General features: G+C 41.1%; 2 protein-coding genes across 4 annotated transcripts in view; both read left to right on the forward strand.

Annotated features, from left to right (window-relative positions):
- LOC113547280 (phosphatase and actin regulator 1) overlaps nucleotides 1-15,979 on the forward strand; it is an 83,976-nt gene extending 67,997 nt beyond the window's left edge. For 2 of the 3 annotated variants that reach the window (XM_026947540.3, XM_026947541.3), the window contains exons 9-13: nucleotides 3,350-3,405; nucleotides 5,298-5,359; nucleotides 7,716-7,856; nucleotides 11,489-11,565; nucleotides 12,429-15,977. In XM_026947540.3, the coding sequence (XP_026803341.3) occupies nucleotides 3,350-3,405; nucleotides 5,298-5,359; nucleotides 7,716-7,856; nucleotides 11,489-11,565; nucleotides 12,429-12,444 (352 nt within the window). In that variant the 3' untranslated portion in view covers nucleotides 12,445-15,977. Of the gene's footprint in view, nucleotides 1-3,349; nucleotides 3,406-5,297; nucleotides 5,360-7,715; nucleotides 7,857-11,488; nucleotides 11,566-12,428 lie in introns of all 3 variants that reach the window. The other variant, XM_053233623.1, reaches the window with a different exon arrangement.
- A 2,429-nt stretch (nucleotides 15,980-18,408) lies between these two features.
- phlpp1 (PH domain and leucine rich repeat protein phosphatase 1) overlaps nucleotides 18,409-25,115 on the forward strand; it is a 75,898-nt gene continuing 69,191 nt past the window's right edge. Inside the window, exon 1 of the mRNA XM_034303668.2 lies at nucleotides 18,409-19,922. Coding sequence (XP_034159559.2) covers nucleotides 18,548-19,922 — 1,375 coding nt within the window. The 5' untranslated portion in view covers nucleotides 18,409-18,547. The remainder of the gene's footprint in view (nucleotides 19,923-25,115) is intronic.

Here is a 25,115-nt window from a genome sequence, read left to right on the forward strand (position 1 = left end):
GTGTGTGTGTGAGGGTGTGTTTGCGAGAGTGTGCACAGAGAATGGCCCAGTGAATGATGAAGGCCATCAGCGCTCTCGTGCATCTCCGTCCTGTTCAGTACACTACAACAGAGATGACCTAATTTCAGCCAAACCTCCTGCTCTCTCTCTCTCTCTCTCTCTCTCTCTCTCTCTCTCTCTGTCTCTGTCTCTCTCAGTCTTACTCTCTGTCTCTGTTTTTCTCTCTCCTGTATCTCTGTCTCTCTTTTTTTATCTCTCACTCTGTCTTTCTCCCCTGTATCTCTGTCTATCTCTCTCTCTCTCTCTATCTCTCCTGTATCTCTGTCTCTCTGTCTTTACCTCCTGTATCCCTCTCTGTATGTCTTTCTGTCTCTCACTGTCTCTGTCTGGTTCTCTCCCTCTGTCTCTCCTGTGTCTCTGTCTTTCTGTCTCTCTTTCTCTCTGTCTTTTTATCCTCTCTCTCTCTCTCTGTCTCTCTCTCTGTCTCTCTCTGAGTCATCCTCGCTGCACTGCGTCCTTGACTGTTTCCAGCTAAACGAGATTAAAGCTGTACAATATGTTCTCCTCTTTAACGGCTCCAGAAGCCGGAGTCGCTGATGACTGCTGCAGGAATGCTGCTGCTGCTGAATAAACCAGATCAGGGCCAGGCATGTTAAAATCATTTAGCACATGCTAATGGACTGAGCACTCTGCGTCGCAGCTGGATAATGGCGGAAAATGCCAAATGCCAACTGTAGACGTGAAATCCGGCCTCAACAAAAGCGCTGCAGGCTGAGTGTGTTAAAAAAGACATGCCGAGATTTTGAGAGAAGGAGACTGGAATCATCACAGATACTTCTACACTCGTCTCAGCAATTCTAATACGTTTATTATCCTGCTAATGAACGCTAAAAACATGGCTGACCCTCTACATAGTCTAAGCCTAAAATATATAATCATTGATATGGTTATGAATGAACATCTGTCCTAGACTATATATAATATTTTTAAGATGTAATAATTATTATTTATACTGTTAATATTTTAACATGTGACCATTTTTGTACTTGCTAGTGAATGAACGTCTTTATTGAACGCACACCAAATTTTTTTAAAAGTTGGTATGAATTACATTTGTTATTCATTGTAGTCCAGAGGGTGCGCAAACTTTTGAACCCGACTGTATATTAATGGGAGTTTTGCAGTGAGGATAGTAAAGGACATGCCTGGCTTTTTAATTCAAATGAATAATGCATTTATTATAGTTCACCTTCATTTCAATCAAATCCATACGCTACTATCAGGGGGAAAAAACGGATTTGACAAATCAGGATTTAAAGCTGATGGGATTTCCTGAAGCTATTCTGAGAATGTAGAAGGTTTCAGTGCAAATCAGGTGACGTGTTTGCTTGCTCGGAGGTGAAATGAATGTGTGACGTAGCGAGCGAGGAGAGGACGGATTTTCGGGAGGTTACGAGGTTAGTGACGCTACCTCTGTATTGAAGCTGACATAAATACCGCCAAACAACAGTGCCGTGTCTTGCGTTCACGTTGGACCCTTATGACACGACTGTCACTTTTTTGCGTAACCTCGTTACATCATGGGGTTTGGCAGAGAGACCTGTTGTGTAACCATGTCTTGCTGGGCAGATACACACCAGACCTCCGAACACAAACAGTGTATTCATCACATTTGTACAAATTCGTACGACGTTTTCACAATATTTGGTTTGATGTTTACTTTCCAAGACTTTCCAATCATGATATCTGTCTCATGGATTTAATGAATGATGGTGCTGGTGTTGAGTTCATTAAAGATTCCTAATCCACACACTCAGTGGGTTACAGTATTGCCTTTGTATATATTCCATGTAGTCTTACTTAAGTTTGGACTTGGATCAGATTAATACTTAAAGACAATACTACACTCCTTTACCTATATATAGCCACAATGATGTCAGTTACAGGCTGAACTATTATTAAAACTTTTAGATTTAATGCAGAAGATGTGTACTGAATCAACACACTCGAATGCTTGCGTGATGCCGTGGGCTTTCTCTAGGACGCGGTGGATGTTGATGGTGAGCTGAGCTGAAGGCTGGATCTGTACACAGGAAGTCACATGACATTTCTCAGCCCTCGGACATTTAGCGTATAGGATAGTGATGTTTACTGCGTCTCTCGTTCCCAGATATCCAGCACTCTGGTGCAGGGATTTTCAGTGCAGTAGAAATCCTTATCTCTATATTTCTTTTGCTGGTAGTGTCAATCCATTCATCCGTCTCACCCATCTGTTCATCCCTCCCTACATCTGGCTGTTTGTCAATCCATACTTCCATCCCTCCATTCCTTTGTCCAACTTTAGCCAGCTTTCTATCCATTTATCCCTCTTTAACTCTGTTCTTCCATTCATCCGTTCATCCCTGCCTACCTCTGGCTATCTTTGCGTCCATACTTCCATCCCTCCATACATCTGTCTGACTTTACATCTATTTCTATCCCTACCTTTGTCTGTCCATCTGTTCACCCATCTCTCCTTAACTCTGGCCATTAGTCTACCCATGCTTCCATTTCTCTTTACCTCATCTCTCACTTCCTACTTTTTCTTACATCTCTCACGTCCATCTTTTATCCCTCCCTACCTCTGGCCATCCTTCTATCCATGCTACCATTCCTCTCTTCTTCTGGCATTCTGTGCATCACTCCATTCCTCCCTACCTTTGGCCATCTGGCCATCTCTCTATTCCTCATCCCCTTCATACCTCTGGTCATCATCCATCCATCTGTCCATCTGTTTGTCCATCTGTCTATCCATCCATCCATCCATTTCTCACTACCTCTGTCTATTCTTCCCTACCTCTGTTCCTCCATCTTTTTCTCCCTCTCCTGCCTTTGGCAGTTTGTCTAACCATTCATCTCTCCCTCCCTCTGGCTGTCTTTCTATTTTTCACCCCCTTCATACTTCTGGTCAATTCATCCAACCTTCCATCTCTCCTTAACCTCCGTCCATTAATCCATTCATCCCTCCCTACCTTTGGCCATTCTTCACTACCTTGGGTCCTAAAGGCCATGACTCCACAGCAACCCTGCTTTTTCTTTTCTAACACACTGTATTCAAGGTTTCAGTAATTATCTGATAAGTTTTGACTGGGTTTATATGAGGAAGAATGTTAAACTGCTGTTGATTCCTCAGGATTCCTCATTCCTCAAGTCAAACACTCTTGCTTTCAGTTTGCTTGTCTTTTCAGGCAAGTGGGAATTTTCACACCAATGCAACAGTATACAGCTGTCCACTGTAAGGTACTGACTGTGTACACTGTGTGTGTGTGTGTGTGTGTGTGTGTGTGTGTGTGTGTGTCTGCCTGCACAGGAGACTGAGCCAAAGACCCACAGCAGAGGAACTGGAGCAGCGAAACATCTTGAAACGTGAGTGTTCATGCTGGATTTGGTCTGTATACTCCCATAAGTATGATTACCCATCCTCCCAGCTGTAAAACATCAGGCTCTTTTTTTCTATACACATCTTTTTCCTGAAACTCCCTCGAATGTTGCTGTTGTTCTTTCGGCTGCTCTCGTTAGGGGTCGCCACAGTGGCTCGTTGGGCCGCATGTTTGATTTGGCACAGGTTTTACACTGGATGCCCTTCGCAACTTTTCCATTTTATCCAGGCTTGGGACCGGCACTGAGTGTACACTCCCGGGGGGTTGGGTTGGTTCCCTGCCTGGAAATCGAACCCAGGCCATGGCAATGAGAGCATGGGATCCTTAGCCACTAGACCACCAGGGACCACCTCAAATGGAGCATGTTGCGGCAAAATACTCTCGATTGTCGCCAAAATACTGTCACCAAAATACTGTCACCAAAATACTGTCAGCAGAATTCTGTTGCAAAATAATGTTTGTTTTCGCCAAAATGCTTTTGCAAAATACTGTTTGCTGTATGTTAGCTGCTAAAGATGAGAAAGAGCTAGTTGTGCCAAATGGGTGTGTTCTTGCTGCAGAATGTTTTTTAGGAGCTGAGGAACTGTAGGTGGATTTCAGGGCCAACTTTGGTTCCTAGAATGTGGTTCCAGTTCCTGCTCCAGAGTAGGTACTTGTTCTGCAGCTCTACTGGGTCTACTGAAAAGGCACTTATTGGTCAAATGCAAGCTTCCCATCTTACATGGCATTTTAAAACCTGTGTTTAGTAAACATTCAAAGGGTTTCTCCATTTGAGGAGTGGTTTTTGGGGCTATAGGGGGAAAAGGTGGTTCAGTGGTTAAGGCATTAATTTGCTAATCGGAAGGTTCTGAGTTCAATTCCAAGTACTGCCTCAATTGCTTGGTTTTATCTTTACTTAATTGTAAGTTGCTTTGGATAAAAGCATCAGCCGAGTAATTAAATATAAATGTAAATGTGCACGAAGAACCAATGTATCATGGGTACTGCATAAGTACTGGGGCATAAATCTTAACATTGTGCAAATACTGTATTTTTGCACTTTCTTCTTGCAACTCATGAATTGAGAGAAACCAAGATTTCCAAAGAAGCCAAGATACGTGGAACCAGTGTAAAGCAGTTCATGACTTACCGAGACACAATAACGCAAATTATTGCGTTAAATGGCCGCATGATGGAAAGTTTTTACAGTCTTCTAAAGGAAGATTTAAGTTTAGCTGTAATACCTGCGCTGGGTTTAGTGAAGTCTCTATTCTGTAAGTGAAGGACAGTTTCAGTGTTTGCAGTACAGAGTGACCTAGATTCCCCCTTCAAAATATGCATTTTAGAAAACTCCTCTTTTATACGAACACAAAATCCAGTGGGACTTTGGAGTTTTTTTTTGTTTTTTGTTTTTTTTTCACTTTTATGCTGGGTGCGTTTTGGATGCCAAAAGGCAGAATCTCTATCTGATATGTTCAAGACAGTTTCTCAGCCTGCAGCATCTTTTTTTTTTTTTTTTTTTGGAGAGACCCGAGGCTTTGCTCGTGATAACACGCAGGAAAGTCGTCCAGCGATGAGAGCTCAAGGGAAAGGCTGTTTTGGTTTTTCCTCCTCTAAGCCTCGCTGAATTGTACGTCCTCCGCTGGCCTAGTTTTCTCTTAAATTCTCTTGACGAGAAAAGTGTGTGCTAGCTTAGCATTCAGATTGCATCATAACCTCAAGTGGAGAATGTTGATCAGGGATGAAAAGACTTTCTCAAGGCATTCCCATCACTTGCCATGATTAGTGGTTATCTGACTCTCTTTCAAAACTTGAGTCTCAAGCACTTTTTTTTGGACATGAATGCATAAATTCCAGGTGACATCTTACTTTTTTTTTTCCCCTGTTCATTTCCTGCAGCACGGAATGAACAGGAGGAGCTGGAGGAGAAGAGGGAAATCAAACGGAGACTTACGCGCAAGGTGAGATACAGTCTGCAATCAGCCTCAGACTGCACATTTTTACATTTCAAGTGTAACACTGTCGCCCATACACACACTCCAAAGTCTAGTCTGGCTTTTGGCAGTTTGTCTCTCGCCAAGTAATAGTGCCGCGGCTCGGAACAGTTTCTTACCTCGCAGGGTCTCATATAGCACCTATTGATGTCAAATGATTCATCTGGAATTACACATTACTGCTTCTTGTTACAAAGGGCTTTTTAGGAGTGAGTCAAAAGATGATTATATTCTGTTCTTTACCTGTAAAGAACACACTGTCTTTTGCGAAGTCTTTGTGAACGCTTCACGCATTTGTCTGGTCCAGTCTGGCTTCATTCAGACTCTGTCTGGATGTGCAGACTTTTCTGAAAATGTCGTTTTTACACCTTCATTTTAAAAAAAAATTCCCATCCAAACAAACAGCATTTTTAAAAATCTTTCTCTCCACACGAAAACACACAAAAAAATCCATTTGAAAATTCTCGCATGACCACACCAGCCCAGTGAAAATATGTCATAAACTGTTATTATCAAACTCCTCAGGAATAACGTTAAGAGCTGTGTGTTAAGAAGAATTTCGTGTGGAGTGTATATGGCAGATAAAATGATTCTGATTAGAGAAGGTGAAAAGAAGACAAAAAAAAGAGACAAAAACAAGGATTCGTATTGATGTGGCACTGAATGAGAAGTGAACAAGATTAAAAGTCATCACCGTTAGGGTTTGTAGTGGTGGAACAGTGTAAGGATCATATTCTGACGCCTCAGCACGAGCAAAATGTAAAGCAAAGCTGTAAAGCAAAATGAATTTAAATTTCAAACACGTCAGCAATTAAGAAATTACGGACAACAAAGAAACAACCTGGTCAGTGTTCTCAAAAAGGTTTGTTTTCAGTGACCAGGGTTGTTTCTTACTGTAAGCGATACAAGCTGTTGCTTAGGAACCCTGGACCACCAGGGGGTGCCATTATTTTTAAACTAGATATGCCAAAAAAAACCCAAATTTTACTATTATCTGGTGAAAAGTTTTATGTATGAGGCAGTCACAGGATGGCCCACTTGTTGTGTAAAAAGAAAAGAAACTGAGACTAAATTGGGTAAATAATGTAATTAAGATCAGAAACCCACAAAGAAGCAGCGATCATGAAACCTCAATATCTGTCTGGGGCTGAAAATCGCAAAAAGAAAAAAGCAGAAGAGAACAAACTGATCGTTAAGAAGTTAATGCGAATTAACCGGATTTAGTCAGCTTGTCTACTTTCTTGCCTTCCCCTTTTATGTTATTTGAAATGGGGAAAAAATAATGGCGTCAAAAAAAATAGCTAGCTCGTATCTACAGTAAGAAGTGTTAGGCTAACACATGTTGAGTTGCTAGCTCGTTACTACGGCAACCTCTTGGTTTTAAACATAATCACCGCTCAGGTGATCAATATTTTAATCAACTATTGCTCTTTTTAGAGCTATAGCAACTCGCATGGTCACGACCAGTGATGAAATGATTTTCCAGAGTTCAAACCTTTTCTGAGGTGCTATAATAAAAATAATTTGGGGTGTTTTCAGCGTCAGGTTTTGTCTATTTATAGAATTTACTTACAGTATTTACAGTAGTTCTTGTTTAGTTATTTTAACTTTTTTGCTTGGCTTCCACTGAAATCGAATTAAAATGCGGCAGTGAAATTTACCTAAGTGTCTATATTATTCATCGATCTTGGTGGAAATGAATATTTTAGCGAATCAAATAATCAAATATCTCACTGCAGTATGTCCCTGTTTGTTCATTAAACACAAACTCTTTCCGGTAACATCGCAGCCTGTGTGCAAATCTCCTTCGAAGCCCTCGGCACAGCGCTAATACACAGCTATTGAAGCCGGCGCGTCAGTTAGTGTCTTTAGGTGTTCGTGCTGTTTTAAGCTGTTTTAATGGAGCGAAAGATTAACGCTCATCGGACAACAGGTCTGGGAGCCCTAAATATTCAGAAATGTTCAGTCCTGTCAGTGACCAAAACGTACGTTTGTGTGGGCGGGGCTTCAGTCTCGGTAACCCTTATGTTCGTATTGCTTTTCCAAATAAAATTTGTAGGCTCTTACTCTTACACCTTTAATGTTTTGGATTGTTAATGGAGGTTCACATTTATTGATAAAACGTACCAGAAATCAGGTGAAAAGAATCAAGAATCATGATCGTTTGCAGTACGCTCATACACTCAGGAAAGCCTGTACATGACTCCTTGCGATTCAGTGTGTTCATATTTCCCATTCGTATTAGCACAGTAGCTCAGCTGTGTATGAGATAACAGTGTATTGGTGGAGGAGAGATGATCGTTACACTCCTCCATGTCTGCAGCTCAGCCAAAGGCCCACGGTGGAGGAACTGCGGCAGGCCAAGATCCTGATCCGCTTCAGCGATTATGTAGAAGTAGCCGACGCTCAGGACTACGACCGGCGGGCTGATAAACCCTGGACACGCCTCACTGCTGCAGACAAGGTATGTAGGAATTCAAATCTGGTGATTTGTCAGCAATTTACTCACTTGGCTTGAACCAGATTATATACCGAATATGTACTATAATACCTAATGTGATGGTGGATTATATGTAAGGAATAAAACACTTGCTGTTAAAGGAAAATAATCAACGACAGGGTGGTGTGATGAAGCGGAGTCATTGTTACCACCTGAAAGGTATTATTTTCCATTAAAGGCATGTCCTGAAGTGTTTTATACCTCTTAGAACAGCGCAATCTACCAACACTATTTACTAAAGAACGTCACGTTTATACTTTTTATCCATTTATGGTTATGTTTAATGTTGTGAAATGGCCACAAAACAAGTTACGTCCTGATCTCATGTACATTATAGCTGCTATATAATGTCGTTTTCTCACCAGCATCTCTCTTTTTTTATTTATTTATTTATTTTATTTTTTTTAAGTTAATAAGACAAAATTGCAGCTTGTCATGATACCGAGAAACCACAAAGCGTAAAATTCCTCCGTCTTGAAGATTTTCTCGGTTCGTAAAACGGACTTTTACAAATCTCTGGCACTGGAGACTCCTTCTAAAAAAATTGTTAAATAAACATCTCCTCATAGAAAACGTCACCATTTAACAATATTCTTCAATTCCGATTACACGGAAACGATAATGTGTTAGAACGAGTGCGTTAATATAAACCTGGGATTTGCAGCTGCATTAATATCAGAGCTGCTGCTGTTAGAAATTAATCAACACCTTCTGACCAATCAGAGTAGAGAATTCAACAGATCTGTGATGTAAGTGGTGATATTGATATTGGAAAATATTGATTTTTAGCAGATAGGGCAATTTAATGTCATTTAATGTTCATTTTGTTATTTTAAACGATTGAATGGGTGAAAGAGTGTGTGTCTCCCAGCAATTTTATAGCATTTTGTTTTATTTAAGTATTTTCTTTTTATCATCAGTGCACTGTAACTTTTTTTGAGTCACGTTTTTACACGTTGTCCTTGTTTTAAGCCGTTGGAAGCTATGAACTATGCTATGTTCTGACGCTGGTGCATTTAGACCTGCTTATTGCTTCGGTGAGCAATTTATGTTTCCCTTTTGTACCAACATAACAGGGGTTTCGGGACATTTGTAACGGTTCCTGCTCGCTTTGTGAGGGCTCAGAAGTAGTTTTGCAGCGAGGGAACAAAATGCCACAAATGAGCTCGCAGCGTGTTGAATGGAGCAGTGACGTTTTTGCAGAAGGACACGCTCGGCTGGTGACGTTACCCAGAGCTGACTACCGTTTTACTCACAATGCGAAATGACAGGAAGTCTCATCATGTGGATGCTTGTCTTTTTTTTTTTTTTTTGCTTTGTTTTTTTCTCTTTGCTGGTTTGTGGTGAAGAATTTAAAAGAAACCCTGAGAAAGCACTGAGAAGAAAAGGTGAAAAAAAAATACAGTCTAGTCATTGGTTTGCTGTGCTGATGTGCTGATGAGCTGCAGTGTCACGACGGTTACGTAAACCTCAGCTCCAAAATGATTTGTACGTATGCAGATTATGATAAAGGACCTTAGGGACTCTCTGTTTGAGTGTACTTCGCTTAATCACGATTAATTAATGCGTTGCTGTCTGAATCACAGGTTCCAATCCCTGAGCAGGGAAAACACTACCATGTGCAGGACAAGGACCAGGAGTGAGACCCTGTGTGATCCTTTAAATGTATTAGTACTTATAAAGTAGTTGTTTTTAATGAATAACCCTTTCTCCTATTAATAACCCCTCCCCTTTTCTGCTAACTATGTTAGTCTCACGAGTTGCCGTTTAAGGAAAAGGAGGTGGGGTGTGGATGAGCAGCTGTTCCAACTAGGGGTGGAGCTAATTTCAGGGCCAGAAACATATAAACCTAGTCTAATATGAAGACAGTAATCAAATCCAGTTCAAGGCAGTGTGGAGCCTTAGCGTTTCTATGCCTTTAACTCGGAGTGGTGGAGGTATTATATTTTCGGTCCGTCGAAGATTTTCGTTAATACCTCAAGAACGGGTGATTGAATGAACGTTTGTAGGATTTATAAGGAATTATCACCGTAACCAGCAGATGAACTGATAAAATTTTGGAAGTGATCCAAACAGGATCAAGGTCACAGAAAGGTCATTTGTCTGAAACAGTTTTTCTTCAATAGCTTCCTGCTTGTTTATCATACGGAGATGTTATTTAAACATTCATGTTTAGGAAGACAGCCGATATTTTTTGGCTGCCTGCGATTTTTGCCACTGGTCCACCAGCGTGATCATCCACCCCCCTGTCCGAGATTCTAGTTAGAGTGATATCTCCAGTATGAGTGATTCAGATTCAAATTTTATTTGTCACATGCATAACCATACACAGTACGACTTGCAGTGAAATACTTTGTTCCAACATGGTAAAGAAAATATAGAAAAATATTAAATATAAAGAAAAATATATGCATAAAAAATATATAAAGAGAAATATAAAGAAAAGTATTAAATATAAGCGAAATATATAAATAAAGTGTATAAGAATGTGTGTGTGTGTGTGTGTGTGTGTGTATGTATATATAGATAGATATATATATGGATATTTATGGTTGAATGTTTGTAGGATTTATATGGAGTCATCATTGTAACCAGCGGATGAACTGATCAGATTTTGGAATTAATTCAAATAGGATCAAGGTCACAGCAAGGTCATAGTTTTTCTTCAGTAGCTTCCTCTCTGTTTTGAAGTCTATTTTAAGCGTATTTCTGGTATACAAATTAGTAAGAAGGAGGACTAGACTTGGTGGTGGAAGCATCCTAATCCACACCGCTGGCATCGAATTAAAGTTGTGTGAAATTATCTTTAGAAATATATGACTATTTTCTATCAGGAAGATATCATGTTTATTATAACGTTTAACGATATCATGTTTTTTATGTTTTTTTTATAAGGAAGATATAAAGTTTTTTTAAACAAACGTTTAAAATTACAAATTGCACCTTTAATAGTGTGTTTTTTTTTCTGTGCACATCCTGTATGGATGTTAAAATGCAATTTTTATCACATTGTAGTAGGCAGTAAAAAAAAAAAAAAAAAAACTGCTGACTCTATTCAGCACGTACATTTATTGTATTCACTTTCAAAATATCATTACTGTTGCATGTTTTTTTTTTTTTCTTTTTTGGGATAAATTCAGCCAAATCTAAAGACTCTGTGTCATTAATTTCTTTTAGTTTAAACAATCTTCTGACTCTCTGAATGAGCATTTCAGGAATGATGTAATACATTTAATGAATATATTTATATATTTAATAATATATAGTTTTAATGAAATGTTGTAATATCTTCGCCTGTGATTATTGTTTTGAAGTAATCTTAGAGTAAATACACATGCTTACATTGTGTGATGTTCATAATAATGTACAGGATGCGACAACGAGGAACTAAAGATAAAAACTGGAGAAAACTTTGTGCACGTGTGTGTGTGTGTGTGTGTGTGAGCGTGTGCATGCGTGTGCGGTCATTTTCATCACGGATGAGTTCCCCGTACATTATTGAAATCTTTTGGCAGGCTATAAATGATACATAGCGATGCTTTAAGAGCACTATTTTTACTCCTCCCCTCATGGCTGTGTTTATTTGTCCGTTTCAGGCTGCCATACGGAAGGAGCTCAACGATTACAAGAGCACGGAGATGGAAGTGCATGAATCCAGTCGCCATTTAACCAGGTACAGACAGACACACAAGATGATATATGTAGCTGCGTATTTTAAAATGTGTATATACAATGGAGTGCAAAAGTTTGCACCCCCCCCTCCCCACTCCCAAAATGTTTCTGGCTGGGAAATCATACCATTGATCTAAAAACTCATCTGCAAAAAAATCTAAAAAGCTGAAAAATGAAATGTGAGTGTTTCATTTGACAAGACAATCAGAAACATGAGGCAAAATCAGCAGAAAATAGTTCAGACAAAAAAGTCAGAGGTGGTTATAAAACCAAATAATGGTCTATAAGATAGTAAAAAAAAAAAAAAGTTTCATATTCAGAAAGGGAGATGTAAACTTTTCAGCACTGATATCGTTTAGATTTTATACCGTTTCACCATTTTAAAGGACCGTCTCTGAAACCGAATATCTTGCTGGTATAAATATTTTTTTACTTTATGTCCTGTGAATGAGGACTTGCATTAACCATGTATTGATTTGTTCACGGTGCATCATTAGTCTTTAAATTGTTTTCACAATTGTTTGCCTTTTTTTTTTTTTTTTTTCCATTGTATTGTGCTTTCATTCAGAATTGTGTGATGTGGTGATAAGATTTAGGGTGAAAATGATTAAACAGTGGAAAAAGGAACAGAAATACCTACTGTCATCAAGAAATCCAGATAATAAAATACGCAAATTGGAAATGCCTACCACTTGACAAGCTCCGCCCCTTTTCCTGGTTTAATTCTGTGTATTGTGAAACCAAACTGATTAATTTCGCTCTGATTCACAGTCAGCAAACGGAATAATAATTGTCGGAGAAGTGTATTCACTAACTGGGTGTGATTATTTGCCGATTATATGTGTGTGGTTTATTTATCTGCAGGTTTCACAGGCCGTAGACGAGCGCGTAGACGAGCGCGTGGACGGGACCGGAGTGCTCGTGCTGCACCTCGTTCACTCCGAACCACAAGTGCTCGTCAAATCGATGGTGCACGAAATCACACTAAAAGCCAAGTCCTTGAGAGGGAGGGGGCAAAAATGTATGCCTTTTACAAAACCCAGGACGTCGCCCCAAAACCTCACCAGCCTGAAATTTTGCTGTAAGGAAAAAAAAACACACCGTGGTAGGAAAACGTGCGTGTTTTTGCCATGAACAAGCCTGGAAACGGCTTTTCATGCGTTGACACGTCTACTTCTTTTCTGATTCACGTTTTTTTTGTTGTTTTTTCATCCACACACTCCACTCGCTGTTCATGTTTTCTCCCGGATGGTCAGAAGATGGCGCTGGAACCACACCGGCTCAGATGGAATGATTTCATGTGCAATATGTGAATACGTGTTCTGATCATCGTTTCTCCGGCACCCTCTGCTGGCCAGCACCATTCTACACACACACACATACACACACACACACACACACACACACACACACACACACACACGCTCGCTCGCTCGCTCTCACACTGTACAGACTCTATGGACCTCTGCAGCAAACTGTGAGCGGCGGAGCTCAGACGGCGCTTTGTGCTCTCGCCTCGTGTACATGATGTTTATACCGGATTATTGAGTAGAATATTTTAAACGTGTAAAATGCATTATTATACAAATAAGGAATGGAAACCTTTATTTAAATAAGGAAGGGCTTGCTTGAGGGTTGGAGGATGCAGATATGTATATGATTATATATGAACAGTATCCATTTTGTTTTTGCTGTTTGTGCGTCTGTTTGTTTTTAAATAATTATTTATAATATTTTTATTTAATTATAAGGCTGCCTTTTTTTTCTTTTTTCTGGTTTTTCGTTTTTTTTATTAATTTAATTTTTTTTTTTTTCCTCGAAGGAAACTAGCTCAACCCAAATCTCAGTTTGAAGCCCAGGGATTTTTACTAAATTATTTATTACTGTTACGTTTTTATACGTGCATTTTTTTTGTTTTTTTTTTGGCCAATGGAAACACACACATCTGCTTCTAGGATTATGGGATTGTAGAGTCACGTACGTGCACTAGATACGAAATATTATCTCACATTTAACCTGATTTTACTTTCATTTCTAAAGCTGATCAGACTGAGCAATATTTTTTAATGCCTGTGGGGAAATGTCATGATACGCCTGTTCGATATCTGCAGTAATCTTGTGTTTTTTTTTTTGTTTTTTTTTAAACATCGCTGTAACTTGTAGAATGGACTAAACCACTTTGAAGGCCAATATTCTATGTGTTACTTTTTTATCATTTCTATAACTTGGAACGTTTTATCTGAAATCTAATGATAGTATATGATAGTTTTTGGGTTTTTTTCAGGATGTTAATTGCAGTCGTACATATAAAATGCATGAACACTGACGCGAATGCCACATTTCCATCAAATCCACACCATCAGGTCAGGAATAATCAGAAACCGTCGTCTTTTCCCCCTTGATCTAACACGGATGTGAGTTTTGTAGATTGCGTAGTCGTGACGCACGGGCGACTCGTCACTCCTCTCCAAACCTCTCTGATTTACTCTTGAAAGGTGAAGCCATGAATTATGTCCCAGTCTCTTTAGCATATTATTAGCATCACTTTAGCTACATTAACCACGGACCCCATTCAGGACCGTCGCATTTCTACAGCAGCGACACGACATGGTGATTTAGTGAATTACTGAGGGGTTTTTTTTGGTTTTTTCCCTTTTTTTTTTTTTTTTGAGAGAGATTCCGTATATCCTCGTCATCTTCATCATCACTGATTGTCACGAGAAAATGACTGCACTCATGATTTTCTACGAATGTTTCTATGAAAATTGTATAAAACTGAAAAAAGAGTCGTATGTAGAGACAAAAATGGCAGAAAATTCAGCACGTATAATTTCACACGTTTATACGCTTATAAGGAACATTGATTTTTAACGGAAGGTCACTGCAGGTTAAACACAACAACCCTGAACTGGATATACATATATAGTTGAGTGCAAAAGTTTGTGCACCCCCTCCCCCATCCTATTGGTTAAAAATATACAGGGGAAAATTATATATATATATATATATATATATAAAATCACTGCATCTATACTGATGCCGCAGAAAGAACCCTCTAAGTTTCCTAAAGAAATCCACTTATTAACTTTATCCATTTTTGTTACAAAAAAATATGATTTAATCACGTGGAAGGTGTACACTTTTAGGAGAAAAGGTTCTGTCTACTGCCCTAAAGGGTTCGATGGCTTGTCCAAAAGACAGGCAAGTGGAAAAAATCTTGAATACAGTCATATTTATCTACTGTTTCCTATTAGAAGATTATAATAAACCAAATATGTGATTATTAAACCTATTTCTAGACATTTTACTAATTTCAGGTGTGAAAGTCTTGTTCTTTTTGCAGTAGAATATCATTTAAAGCTTGAAATGTGTAAAAGCATCTTGAATCTTCTATCTGATTCAATAATTTAATAAATAATATTAGATAAATCTGCCCATATTCAAGATATTTTTCATTTTGCAGTGTAGCCTACAGAATAATTTTGCCCCCGAGCTCGAGTTTTGCACGTTCTCCCTGCGTTCTTGTGGGTTTCCTCGAGGTTCTTCTGAACCGTGCAGGTAGGCAGATACCCTGGCATTCCATCAATTCTCCTACCTCGCTCCCAGCGTTCCCGGGATTGGCTCCGGATCCACACGACCCAGCGCGTACTAAAGATGAGTGAATAAGATCCAAGTTGAACTCATCCAGGAAGATAAGAACTCTTAACTGTCCAAAGAACTCTGGAGGAAGCTAAAAAAGTTTCTCATGTTAAATTAAAAGCTCGCGTGCTTAGGGTGGGTTCCTCACGGGTTCCTTGGAAGCTTAATGGTTCACTTTGGAGAAAGAGAAACCTTCTGTTGTAGGTTTAGGCTTCCTAGAACTTTGAAGGGACAAAGCAAACAGCTCTTGAGGGTGCTAGACGTTTTTAAAACATTTTTTCAGAGTGAAAACTATTTTTGATTCTTTAGATTTTTGTTTATTGATTCATTAGATTTATTTACTGATTAGTGATACTCCTGATGTTGATGTTCATGATTTGAGCCACCAAATTTCAGTCGAGCTGACAACCTATCAGATTCCTTCACAGTGCAAAGCAGTGTGTAACACGGCCCATGACTGTGTTTGTACCAAAAAAAAAAAAAAAATCCAAATTTGGCCATAAAAGTAAACATCTTTTGTCACCTCGTCACATTAAAACCCCCGAGTGGACCTGTTGGAATGTGAATTCAGCAATAAAAGTGTTTTTTATTTTGCTTTATTCCCCCTTGTGTGTGTGTGTGTGTGTGTGTGTGTGTGTGTGTGTGTGTGAGTGTGTGTGAGAGAGAGAGAGAGAGAGAGAGAGAGAGAGAGAAAGAGAGAAAGAGAAAACTCTGGGAGACGTTTCCAGCTTCCAGTGTGCTAAAGACTGCTTTATCTTCATTAAATAAATCACGATGACCAAAACGTGACTCGGCCGTGACTTTATTTATTAGCACTGATTTTCTAATTTCTCTGATCATTCATGTAGCAACAGAACACGCAAAACATTTTAGCATTAGGTCTTCATGATCGCCTATGAATGGAAGTCGTGAGGAATAAAATGGTGAAGATGTTTCAAGAAAAACTTATTTATTTAGTTATTTATTTATTCACAATCCATAAAGGGAACAAAAACAATAAACTGGGAATTCAACTCTGGAACTTTTTTTTTTTTAAAAAACCTTAAATGTCCAGTATTTGTCTCATCTCAATCCTTTTTTCTTCTTCTTTTTTTTTTTTTTAAACTTTTAACATCTGTAAAACTCTTATTTTTAGCTGAACATAGGCAAGAAAAAAACCCACAGCTCTTTTTACACAGCGGAGGAAGAATTTCTCTTCTTTTTAAGCCTCCTTTAAGCCTTATTTGACCCGCGGCCTGACAACTAATGATGTGCTGTTTACGAACGAGTCTACTCTTTGACTCGACTCTTCAGCAATAATAGGTTTTTTTTTTTTTTATTATTATTATTATTATTATTATTATTATTTGCTTTTTCCAATGTACAGGTGTGAATCGGCTCTTTGAGTCGACTCTACAACAATAAAAGTTTTTTATTTTAGTAACTTTTCCCCAAGTACAGGTGTGAATACATCTCTTTTACTCGACTCTTCAGCAGTAAAAGTGCTATTAGTTTTTGCTTTTTCCTCATGGACAGGTGTGAGTCGGCTCTTAGTGAACTCTGAGAGCCAACTCGCATGTATGAGCCCCCCCTTCTTTTTTTTGTAGATATAGGCAGTGACATTACTCATCTATTCATTCATCTCTTCATTCATTCATTCATTCATTCATCAGTAAGCACTTAAATGCTTCTGTGGAAATCTCTATCCAGCCTCTGAACTGTTCATTTATGTGAATACTGAGTCTCTGAGTGTGAAGTCTGAGTCTTTGACTCTCATCTGTGTGTAGGAAGCAAGTTTATTATAAAAAGTGCTCAGTTCTCAGGATAAATGAAAATAAATCTTCATAACACAGCTCAGACACAGCAGGATACAGCAGGACACAGAGAACCAGGCAGGGATGCTTACTGTTTTTGTCAATGCATTGCATTTAGGCTAACAATTATTTGATTATATTTTATAAAATGCAATGGAAAGTAATGTTATTTTGTTATTTCGAAGGTAGAGTAAGATTTCATTCAGCCATACTTAGGCAAAGAAGAAAAATCACTGGCGAAAATCTCTTAGACTCTTTAATTTAGGGGGAAAATGGCAATGACTCGTTAGGGATCCGAAAGAAAATTTCTGATTCACTGAAAAGAGCAACAATTCCCCAAAAGCAGGGAAAACCCCAGGGATTACTGTTTAAAACCTACATTAACATGACTAACACACACTAAACACTGAACAATCATCCCCAAAGACGACGCCTTCATCTTCATTTTCACGTTTAACGCCATTGAATTATTTAGGTTTGGTCACTGACTAAAAGAAAGCACTAGATGGCGGAAGTTCACTGTTTGTTTGGGGTCCATTAGTTTTCCTCCCACCCGTATTCCGACAGAACGTCGTTGATTGGAGGAAAACGTGTGCGTATGACGTAAAGCGCAAAAGGCGACACCATATTAACCAATCCTAAATCAGGAGGCGGGACTTACGTATGAGCAAAGCAGGTAGGATTTAAATAAAAGTGGGGCGAACGCGGAGTAACTTTAGGTCAAGTTTTCAAAATGGCGAATCTAATTTCACTCCCTTCACTATCAAGATGTTAATGGAAGCGACTACTTAAAAAAATAATAATATATAAAAGTTGTATGAAAGTTCGTATTTACGTCAGGACCGGTAACCTAGGCTACGTTGTGAGAGAGAACATAAAAAGAAAAGAAAATATACTTATGACTAGTTCATTCACGGTTTCTGTGTCACCTACAAACGTTTTATAAATACACAAATAAACTTTATAAAAAGTTAAAACCATAAAAAAAAAACAAAACACACACACAAACGTCCACTAGGCATTTGATGAAATGGACGGTTGCGACATTCCAAAACAACGGCCGCCATTGGCTGTTCGCAACGCCTCATGGGAAATGTAGTCCACATAAGCGAATTGAGCCGCTGATTCAGCTCACTGAGAACTACATTTCCCAGTCTCAAGCGCAACACGCCTAGGCAATGGGCGCCATTTTGTCGGCGTCGCCTCATGCCTCATGAATATGTAACTGTAGATTTGCGTAAAGAGGTCGGGCGACTTTCATGTTGCGCATACCTAGCTGCGTAGCTGGTATACATTTCTGCGTAAATGAGACGCATAGTGGCGTCTCCGCCCTCTCGCACCGCTGCTCGAGCTTCCTTCTGCCCCGTTAGCTTTGACAGGCACGCGACGACGTTTTTACCGACGGGAACCGAGCGACGTGCGTTCTTCTCGATGTCCGGCGGGCTGACTGCGCCGCTCAGACGGCGGACTGCTCCCGTGTCCATCTTTACGCGGCGCAGATAGGCTGAGACGGAGCACGACGCGGGCTGGATCCCCGTTTCTTCACGGAAGATGGAAAGCGCGAGGCTGGCGGAGGGAAACTCTTGGAAATCCGGTTTAGATAACAAGTTGAAAAGTCCCACCGCGGTGTCGGTGGCCCTGAGACCCGGAGTCGGTGATGGTGGTGGTGGTGATGATGGCGGCGGCGGCGGCAGACAGACGACAGCTCCGCCGCGGATAGACGTCCTTAACGGGAACCGGTGCGCGCAGCCAGCCGCGGGGTTAAACACCAGCAGCAAGGCGGCGGTGAAAACCTCGAAGAGCGGCCGGGGATTTACGGGCAACTCCAACTCGTTGCTCTTAAAAAGGCGGCGGCTGAAGAGGAACCTGTCCGCCACCGCCGCCACCGGGAAGATGAACCCGGTCTCGGTGTCGGTGCCGCCTTCCTCCTCCACACTGGACCGCAAGACGTTGCTGAAGCGTCGGCAGAACGCGCAGCTCCAGCCGGCCGACCGTCAGTGGATCCGCGCCGATCTGCACCGCGGGTCTGTCCATGTCCACGACAAGCTCGCGCCCTCCAGCCCACCGAGGCCCGTCCTGTGCACGCTGGAGACCACCGCGTCGGAGATCGCCCTCCGTCTGTGCCAGCTGGGCGGCAAAACCGCCTCCGTGGTGCGCATCGGGGCCCGACTTCACCCGACCACCGACGTCAACGGGAACTGTCGCAGCCGACAGGACGTCGTCGGGGATATCGGGTCGGAACCGAGCGACAGGTTGAGACTCTTACTGCTCCAGACGGTTCCCGATGCGGGACTGTTTTCACCGCGTTCGGACACCGACGTCCTGGACAACTCGCGCACGCCGAATGACGACGACGACGACGAGGGCGACGATGAGTGCGCGGGCGTCCGTGGCCGAAACTCGGTCTCAGACGATGAGCTCAGCTCTAAACTCGGAGAGCACCGGGACTCCCTGAGCGACGACATGGTGTTAGGGACGGACGCGTCTGCGCTGAGTCCGACGTTCGACAGCGCCACTGAGGGTCTCGATACATACGGCAGCTCCTCGGACGAGCTTGAACTCGAAGGACCTCCGAGCAGCACCGCTGACCCCGTCCTGCCAGAACTGGATAACTTTACTGATGACGTTAAGGACCGACCCGAGCAAATGAGCCTGACCTCGGATTCCGTATCCAAGCTGGGCGACGAGCCCGGCCCTCCCACGTCCCCGGTATCCCGGTCCCGGGTGGGCTCTGCGTCCGAGCACGACTCCTCTCCGGCGCTGTACGTGCAGCTGCACGGGGAGGCGGCGCGTCGGCTCGCCCCGGACGAACGACCTCTGCAGCTGCAGAACGACTTCCTGTTCAAGCTCGGCTTTAAGGATCCGTGGCGCGTCCAGGAGGAAGGCATGAACACGGAGTTAGGGTCCCTACTGCGCTTCTACGCAGGTAACATCCTGCTTTACTCTCGAGACTTGAAGCTCTTTGCACAGTGTTTGGTTGATTTCCTGACACACAGACCCCACGTTCACACCAGCAAGCGACAAAACAACAAGCAACCGTTCACTTTGTACGTACTGGTGCGAAATCGTGGTGCCGCAATTTCAGCAACAAAACGATGAATTCTATCAATTCTGTTCAAATTCACTATGACGCAGAAGCGACAAATCCCAGCGAGTAGCTCGAGGAATCCCTCGGACTAATCTTACGATGTGTGTAGTCCGCTGTTTCTTCAGTTCCCCGCTCACAACGTAATTCCTACATGCAATTAGCAAGAAAAGCTTAGACCTATTCTGTCACGTACGACAGCTCATAAAACGCGTATAGAGACGTTACGAAAAAAAGTTTGGAAGGAAGTAGCAGCGATCGTTGACGCCTCTGGTGAGAGTACGTAGCTAACTTGCTCACTACGAATGTTCCACCGAAGCTAGTTTTAAGTGTAACGTATAACGTAAATCAAGTAGACCTGTTTACTATGTTATTTAATTTGTATTGGTTTTAGCTGTGTGTAGCTAGCTACTACTGTTTCTCATTGCTGAACAGGCCACGCCCACAAACAGCTACATCTAAAAGCAACTAGTCGCCTGCCAGTGTGAACGTCGGATCAGTGCTTCGAGGTCCATTGCCGCAAAGGAAGAATTGCAGACCTCGGCATGTACCTGATCTCACACACACACACACACACACACACACACACACACACACAGAGAGACCTACCACAAATATCTGCTCTGTGTTGCATTGATGGACCAGGCAGAGGGGGGCCAATACTTTGTGAAGCGCAACAAATAACCTACAGCCAGTAATTCTACACCTACAGTGTGACCTATATGGTAGATTTAACTATTAATATGGCTAACGGATGTGTGTGTGTGTGTGTGTGTGTGTTATGCTTTATACACCCCTGCTGAGATCACACAGATGTTCACTCCCGTGTGTCCTTGATGTATTTCCGTCTGGGACACGCCTGATTCGCCTCATCGGGTAACGAACAGCGTTCTGTCTCATATCACACACCGTACAGGGTGTCAGATACAGAAGCGTTCATAAGTTTTCACCCCCTTGCCCATTTCCACATTTTGTATTGCTATGACCTGGAAGTGAAACGCACTTCATTTTGGATTACATGTCAAATTAAATAGCTTGCTAATGAAGAACCAACTTATCGTTAGCGCATTTTGTCAGTAGCTGAGTTTATGGCCCTGAGTTTACGATCCCTGGTGGAATAACATCTCTCTCTCTCTCTCTCTCTCTCTCTCTCTCTCTCTCTTTTTTTTTTTTTCCCCTAACCGTTTGAATTCAATTACGCTCCACAAGACGGTTTTAATTTAGTGCACGGATTCTGAATTCATTTGTGAGTCAGATTAGAGCTTTTATCAGGCCAGATGTGGCCCGTGGGCCGTATGTTTGAGTTTGACACCCCAGATCTAGTAGCTTGATTGTTTGTATATTAGGAATGGAAAGAGGAATGCGAAGCCTTTCCATCTCTCTGGCTTTAAAAAAAACAAAAAACGAAAACAAAGAAGTGGAAGATTGAAGGAGGTGGATTAGTCACAGCCGGAAACAGTGTCACGTTGTTGTTGTTGTTGTTGTTGTTGTAGTTGTTTGACAACCTTTGTTGCAACCTGCACTGATTTGTAAATGCAACACTAGAGGAAAAAAAAACATAATCTGAAACTTTATTATAGGGGTGGGGAGATACGACAAAAATATCATATCATATGATTGTGGAAGGGATTTATTTCTACGATCCATGATACGTATCACGATCTATAGGTTTGCTCACAAACTTCATTTAAAAAACAGTTATAAATAATAATAGATTCATTTATTATTAATAATAAGTAAATAAATAAGCCATAATAAATGTATTAGTGTTTTCAGATTAAAAAAAAACATTTTTATTTAAAAAATATAACACTTTTATTTAAAAGAAGAAATAAAAATATGTAACACAACAGGAAAAAAATTGAATTTTTTTTTTTTATTATTATTATAATAAATTGTTATAATAAATTTAATATAAATACAAAAATTTATATTTTTACCACATCATCTGCTTCTAAGTCAGTTTGTAATTATTAAAAAAACAAAAAAGATATTGTGATATCTCCGGAAGCATATTGTGGCAACATTTATCACGATCTCGGTGTTATATCATCAGGTCACCCAGCACCACTTTATTATCTTATGATTTTATTTCTGTGGCTGTAATTAGACGCGTGTCGGCGATATCGGTGCTGATTTGTGGTTTCGTATTTTGGATCCTGCGTTTGATTTGACGTGGTGATACCGTAGGTCAGTTCTCAAACCAGCGTCTGTTACAATGGCGGAAATCACAACCCAATCACCTGCTGGGCTTCCAAAACCTCGTCAACTCAAAACTCAACAGCTACAATAGATAATAAAGCCAAAGTATTATCGTACGGATTTAAATAACGAGCCTGATATTTGAATACTCGGATTAGGCTGATGAAATAAATCTGTAGCGAAGGGGTTAGTGGAACTTATTCTACACCACATAATGTTTGAGAAGATCTTGGTTTACGTAATGAAACCAGTCGTGTCAGTTCAGCCGCTCAGAAAGATCAGATGTCATGTTTATAGAGCTGGGCCGCTGAGTCATCTTGAGAAATCGTCTTTTTTTATTCTTCTTTTTTTAGAATCGCACGTGTCATAGTGTTTAATACACCTAGGAAAGTTTGTATTTGAGCTCGAGTGTTACTCATGATGACTAAACACAACTCGCATGAAGAAATATGCTTGAAAGTATAATGCACATTATGGCATACATATCCAGGCTAGTTTGCTTAACTTGCAGTGACTATACAGTATTTTATCACAACAGAGCGCGTGTTTACTCAAGACGAAACTTCATTTTTTTTTTTTTTTTTTTTTTGCGAGATTTATAATGTCACCGGATAAGAGTTTCATATGACGTCTAAGACACTTTAATAACGAGAAAAACAACAATAAAATATCACCATGGCCACGCTTCTTTTCGTCAATTCGTCGAGTAAAACATGTTTGAAATCTTAACTATCGCATTTCTCAATGTCTGCGTTTACATTTCCAACCAATTCCCTGACTCTGACGTAGATCGGATCTGATTTTTCTTATGCATCCAGTATGATTCGCATTCAGATTGTTTTCTAAATCCGAGCCGTATCCGCTCACGTGACTCGCATCTAAACGATCCGATTGTTCATGTTAATTCCGAAGTCATCGTCATTGAACTCTGGTGCTTTTAATCATCGAGTAACAATGACAAGCCAAAACGACGACAGCTAGGAACGTTTACGCAGAGAGATAGCCTGGCAGCAGTCACGTACGCAAACGGTCACACTCATTTCGCACTCGTTCTCCATCGTGAAAGGTGTCAGTGACGCATTCCACCTCATTCCATTCTCGTGAAATTGAGTTCGTAAGCCATCTTTTCTTCCTTCTTTCTCTCATCGTTATAACTTGTGTGACATTTTGATGACCTCTTAACATATTTTTTAGAAACTCTGTGGAAAATAAACTCTCCTACACTGGGGTTCACGTTCACAGCCACGACCAGCGACGCAGCCAGTAAAAAAGTTGCGAATTTTGGCTGACGTGAACACGGGAAATCAGATATGAGTCAGGTCTTATGTTCTGTATACGAAAAAATCAGACCTGTGTCAAAATATCGGAATCGTGTATCAGGCCCATGACGCAAATATAGACGATAATTATAGACGAATGAAGCTGTTGCATCTTTGCTCATTTATTTCTTAAAATATATTTTTTTAATAGTTGCTGCAAGGAAAGAAGTGAAGATGTGTTTTTAGGATCTTGTATTGTGATGTCACAACTGATGTTGCCACACACACACACACACACACACACACACGTTGTGCTTCGATGAATTGACGTGACTGTACAAGTACCGTGCGGCCATGAGTCTAGAATGTGAAAATAACAAAGTCCCTTTTTGATGATGTAACTAAGAGAGATCTAAGGATGACAGTTTGTTTAAAACTCTCGTGTTGTGATGTCACAGTTGATGATGTCACACATTTTGCTTGGAGGGATCGACGGTCCATGATCATGAATTGACGTGACCGCTTCCGGACTCTCATACGTGTAACACTTGGGTCCCTTAATGATGATGTCACAGCTGATGTTGATGGATTATCCTAGAACCAACTGTTCTTCCATGATTGTAGAATTGCGTTAATGGAGGGAAAAAAAAAAAAAGAGGTCTCGTTATGATGACATCACAAGGCAGTACTAAAAACGATCTGTGATTAAATTCCAGCGGCTGAGTTGAGCATCGAGTCGCCCTCGAGCATCAGATCTGTGCAGCTGCTAATGCGTGCGTAAATATTTAACCATGTCTGTGCACACATGTGGTCCACCCTGCTGAGTCTCCTGGGGCTAAACACACACACACACACACACACACACACACACACACACACACACACACACGTATATAGCCAATGGCATTGCGTGCAGTGGCATTCACTGTGAACTTGTTTATTTATTTCAAACGTCTCTCTCTCATTCTTGCAGACTAACTTCCTCTTCTTACACACACACACAAACACACACTCACTACCCTCTCATTGGTTTCTTATTGTCTGCGACAAAACATGGCAGCGCGTTCTGCTCCCACGGACGCACATGACACGGCCACAAAGCCGCAGTGGCCGACTTATGGTGCTTGGATCGCGGCCGTGTTCCGGCTCTCACTCCATTATCATGACACTGAAAGCGCTGGGGCTGGAATGGACGGAGGGGCCCTAAACGGGTGGTGGTGGGGGTAAGAAGGGGGCTCGTTAAACGGCATCTCTCGGCTCATTCGGATGCAGCGCGGCCTCGTTGTTCTTGGCAAGTGATTTGCTACTGTCTCAGCGAGATCCACTGCATTAGAGAGTGAGAGAGCGGCAGGAAGTGCTTTCATTCACTCAGCTGGGGACAGCAGCGATGGTGTGAATACGGATAGGGTGTGTGTGTGAGAGAGAGAGAGAGAGAGAGAGAGAGAGAAGCAGCATCAGCGATAGATTCGGTTTGTTTAGTCGAAAAAAGCAACATGGTGGATTGTGGGCTATGAATTTTCTCAACCTAATGTCTAATAATTCTGTCAGTACAGCCAAGGCCAGTTTATTTTTA

This window comes from Pangasianodon hypophthalmus, chromosome 4 (assembly GCF_027358585.1).
Source record: "Pangasianodon hypophthalmus isolate fPanHyp1 chromosome 4, fPanHyp1.pri, whole genome shotgun sequence".
NCBI classification, from domain to species: domain Eukaryota; kingdom Metazoa; phylum Chordata; class Actinopteri; order Siluriformes; family Pangasiidae; genus Pangasianodon; species Pangasianodon hypophthalmus.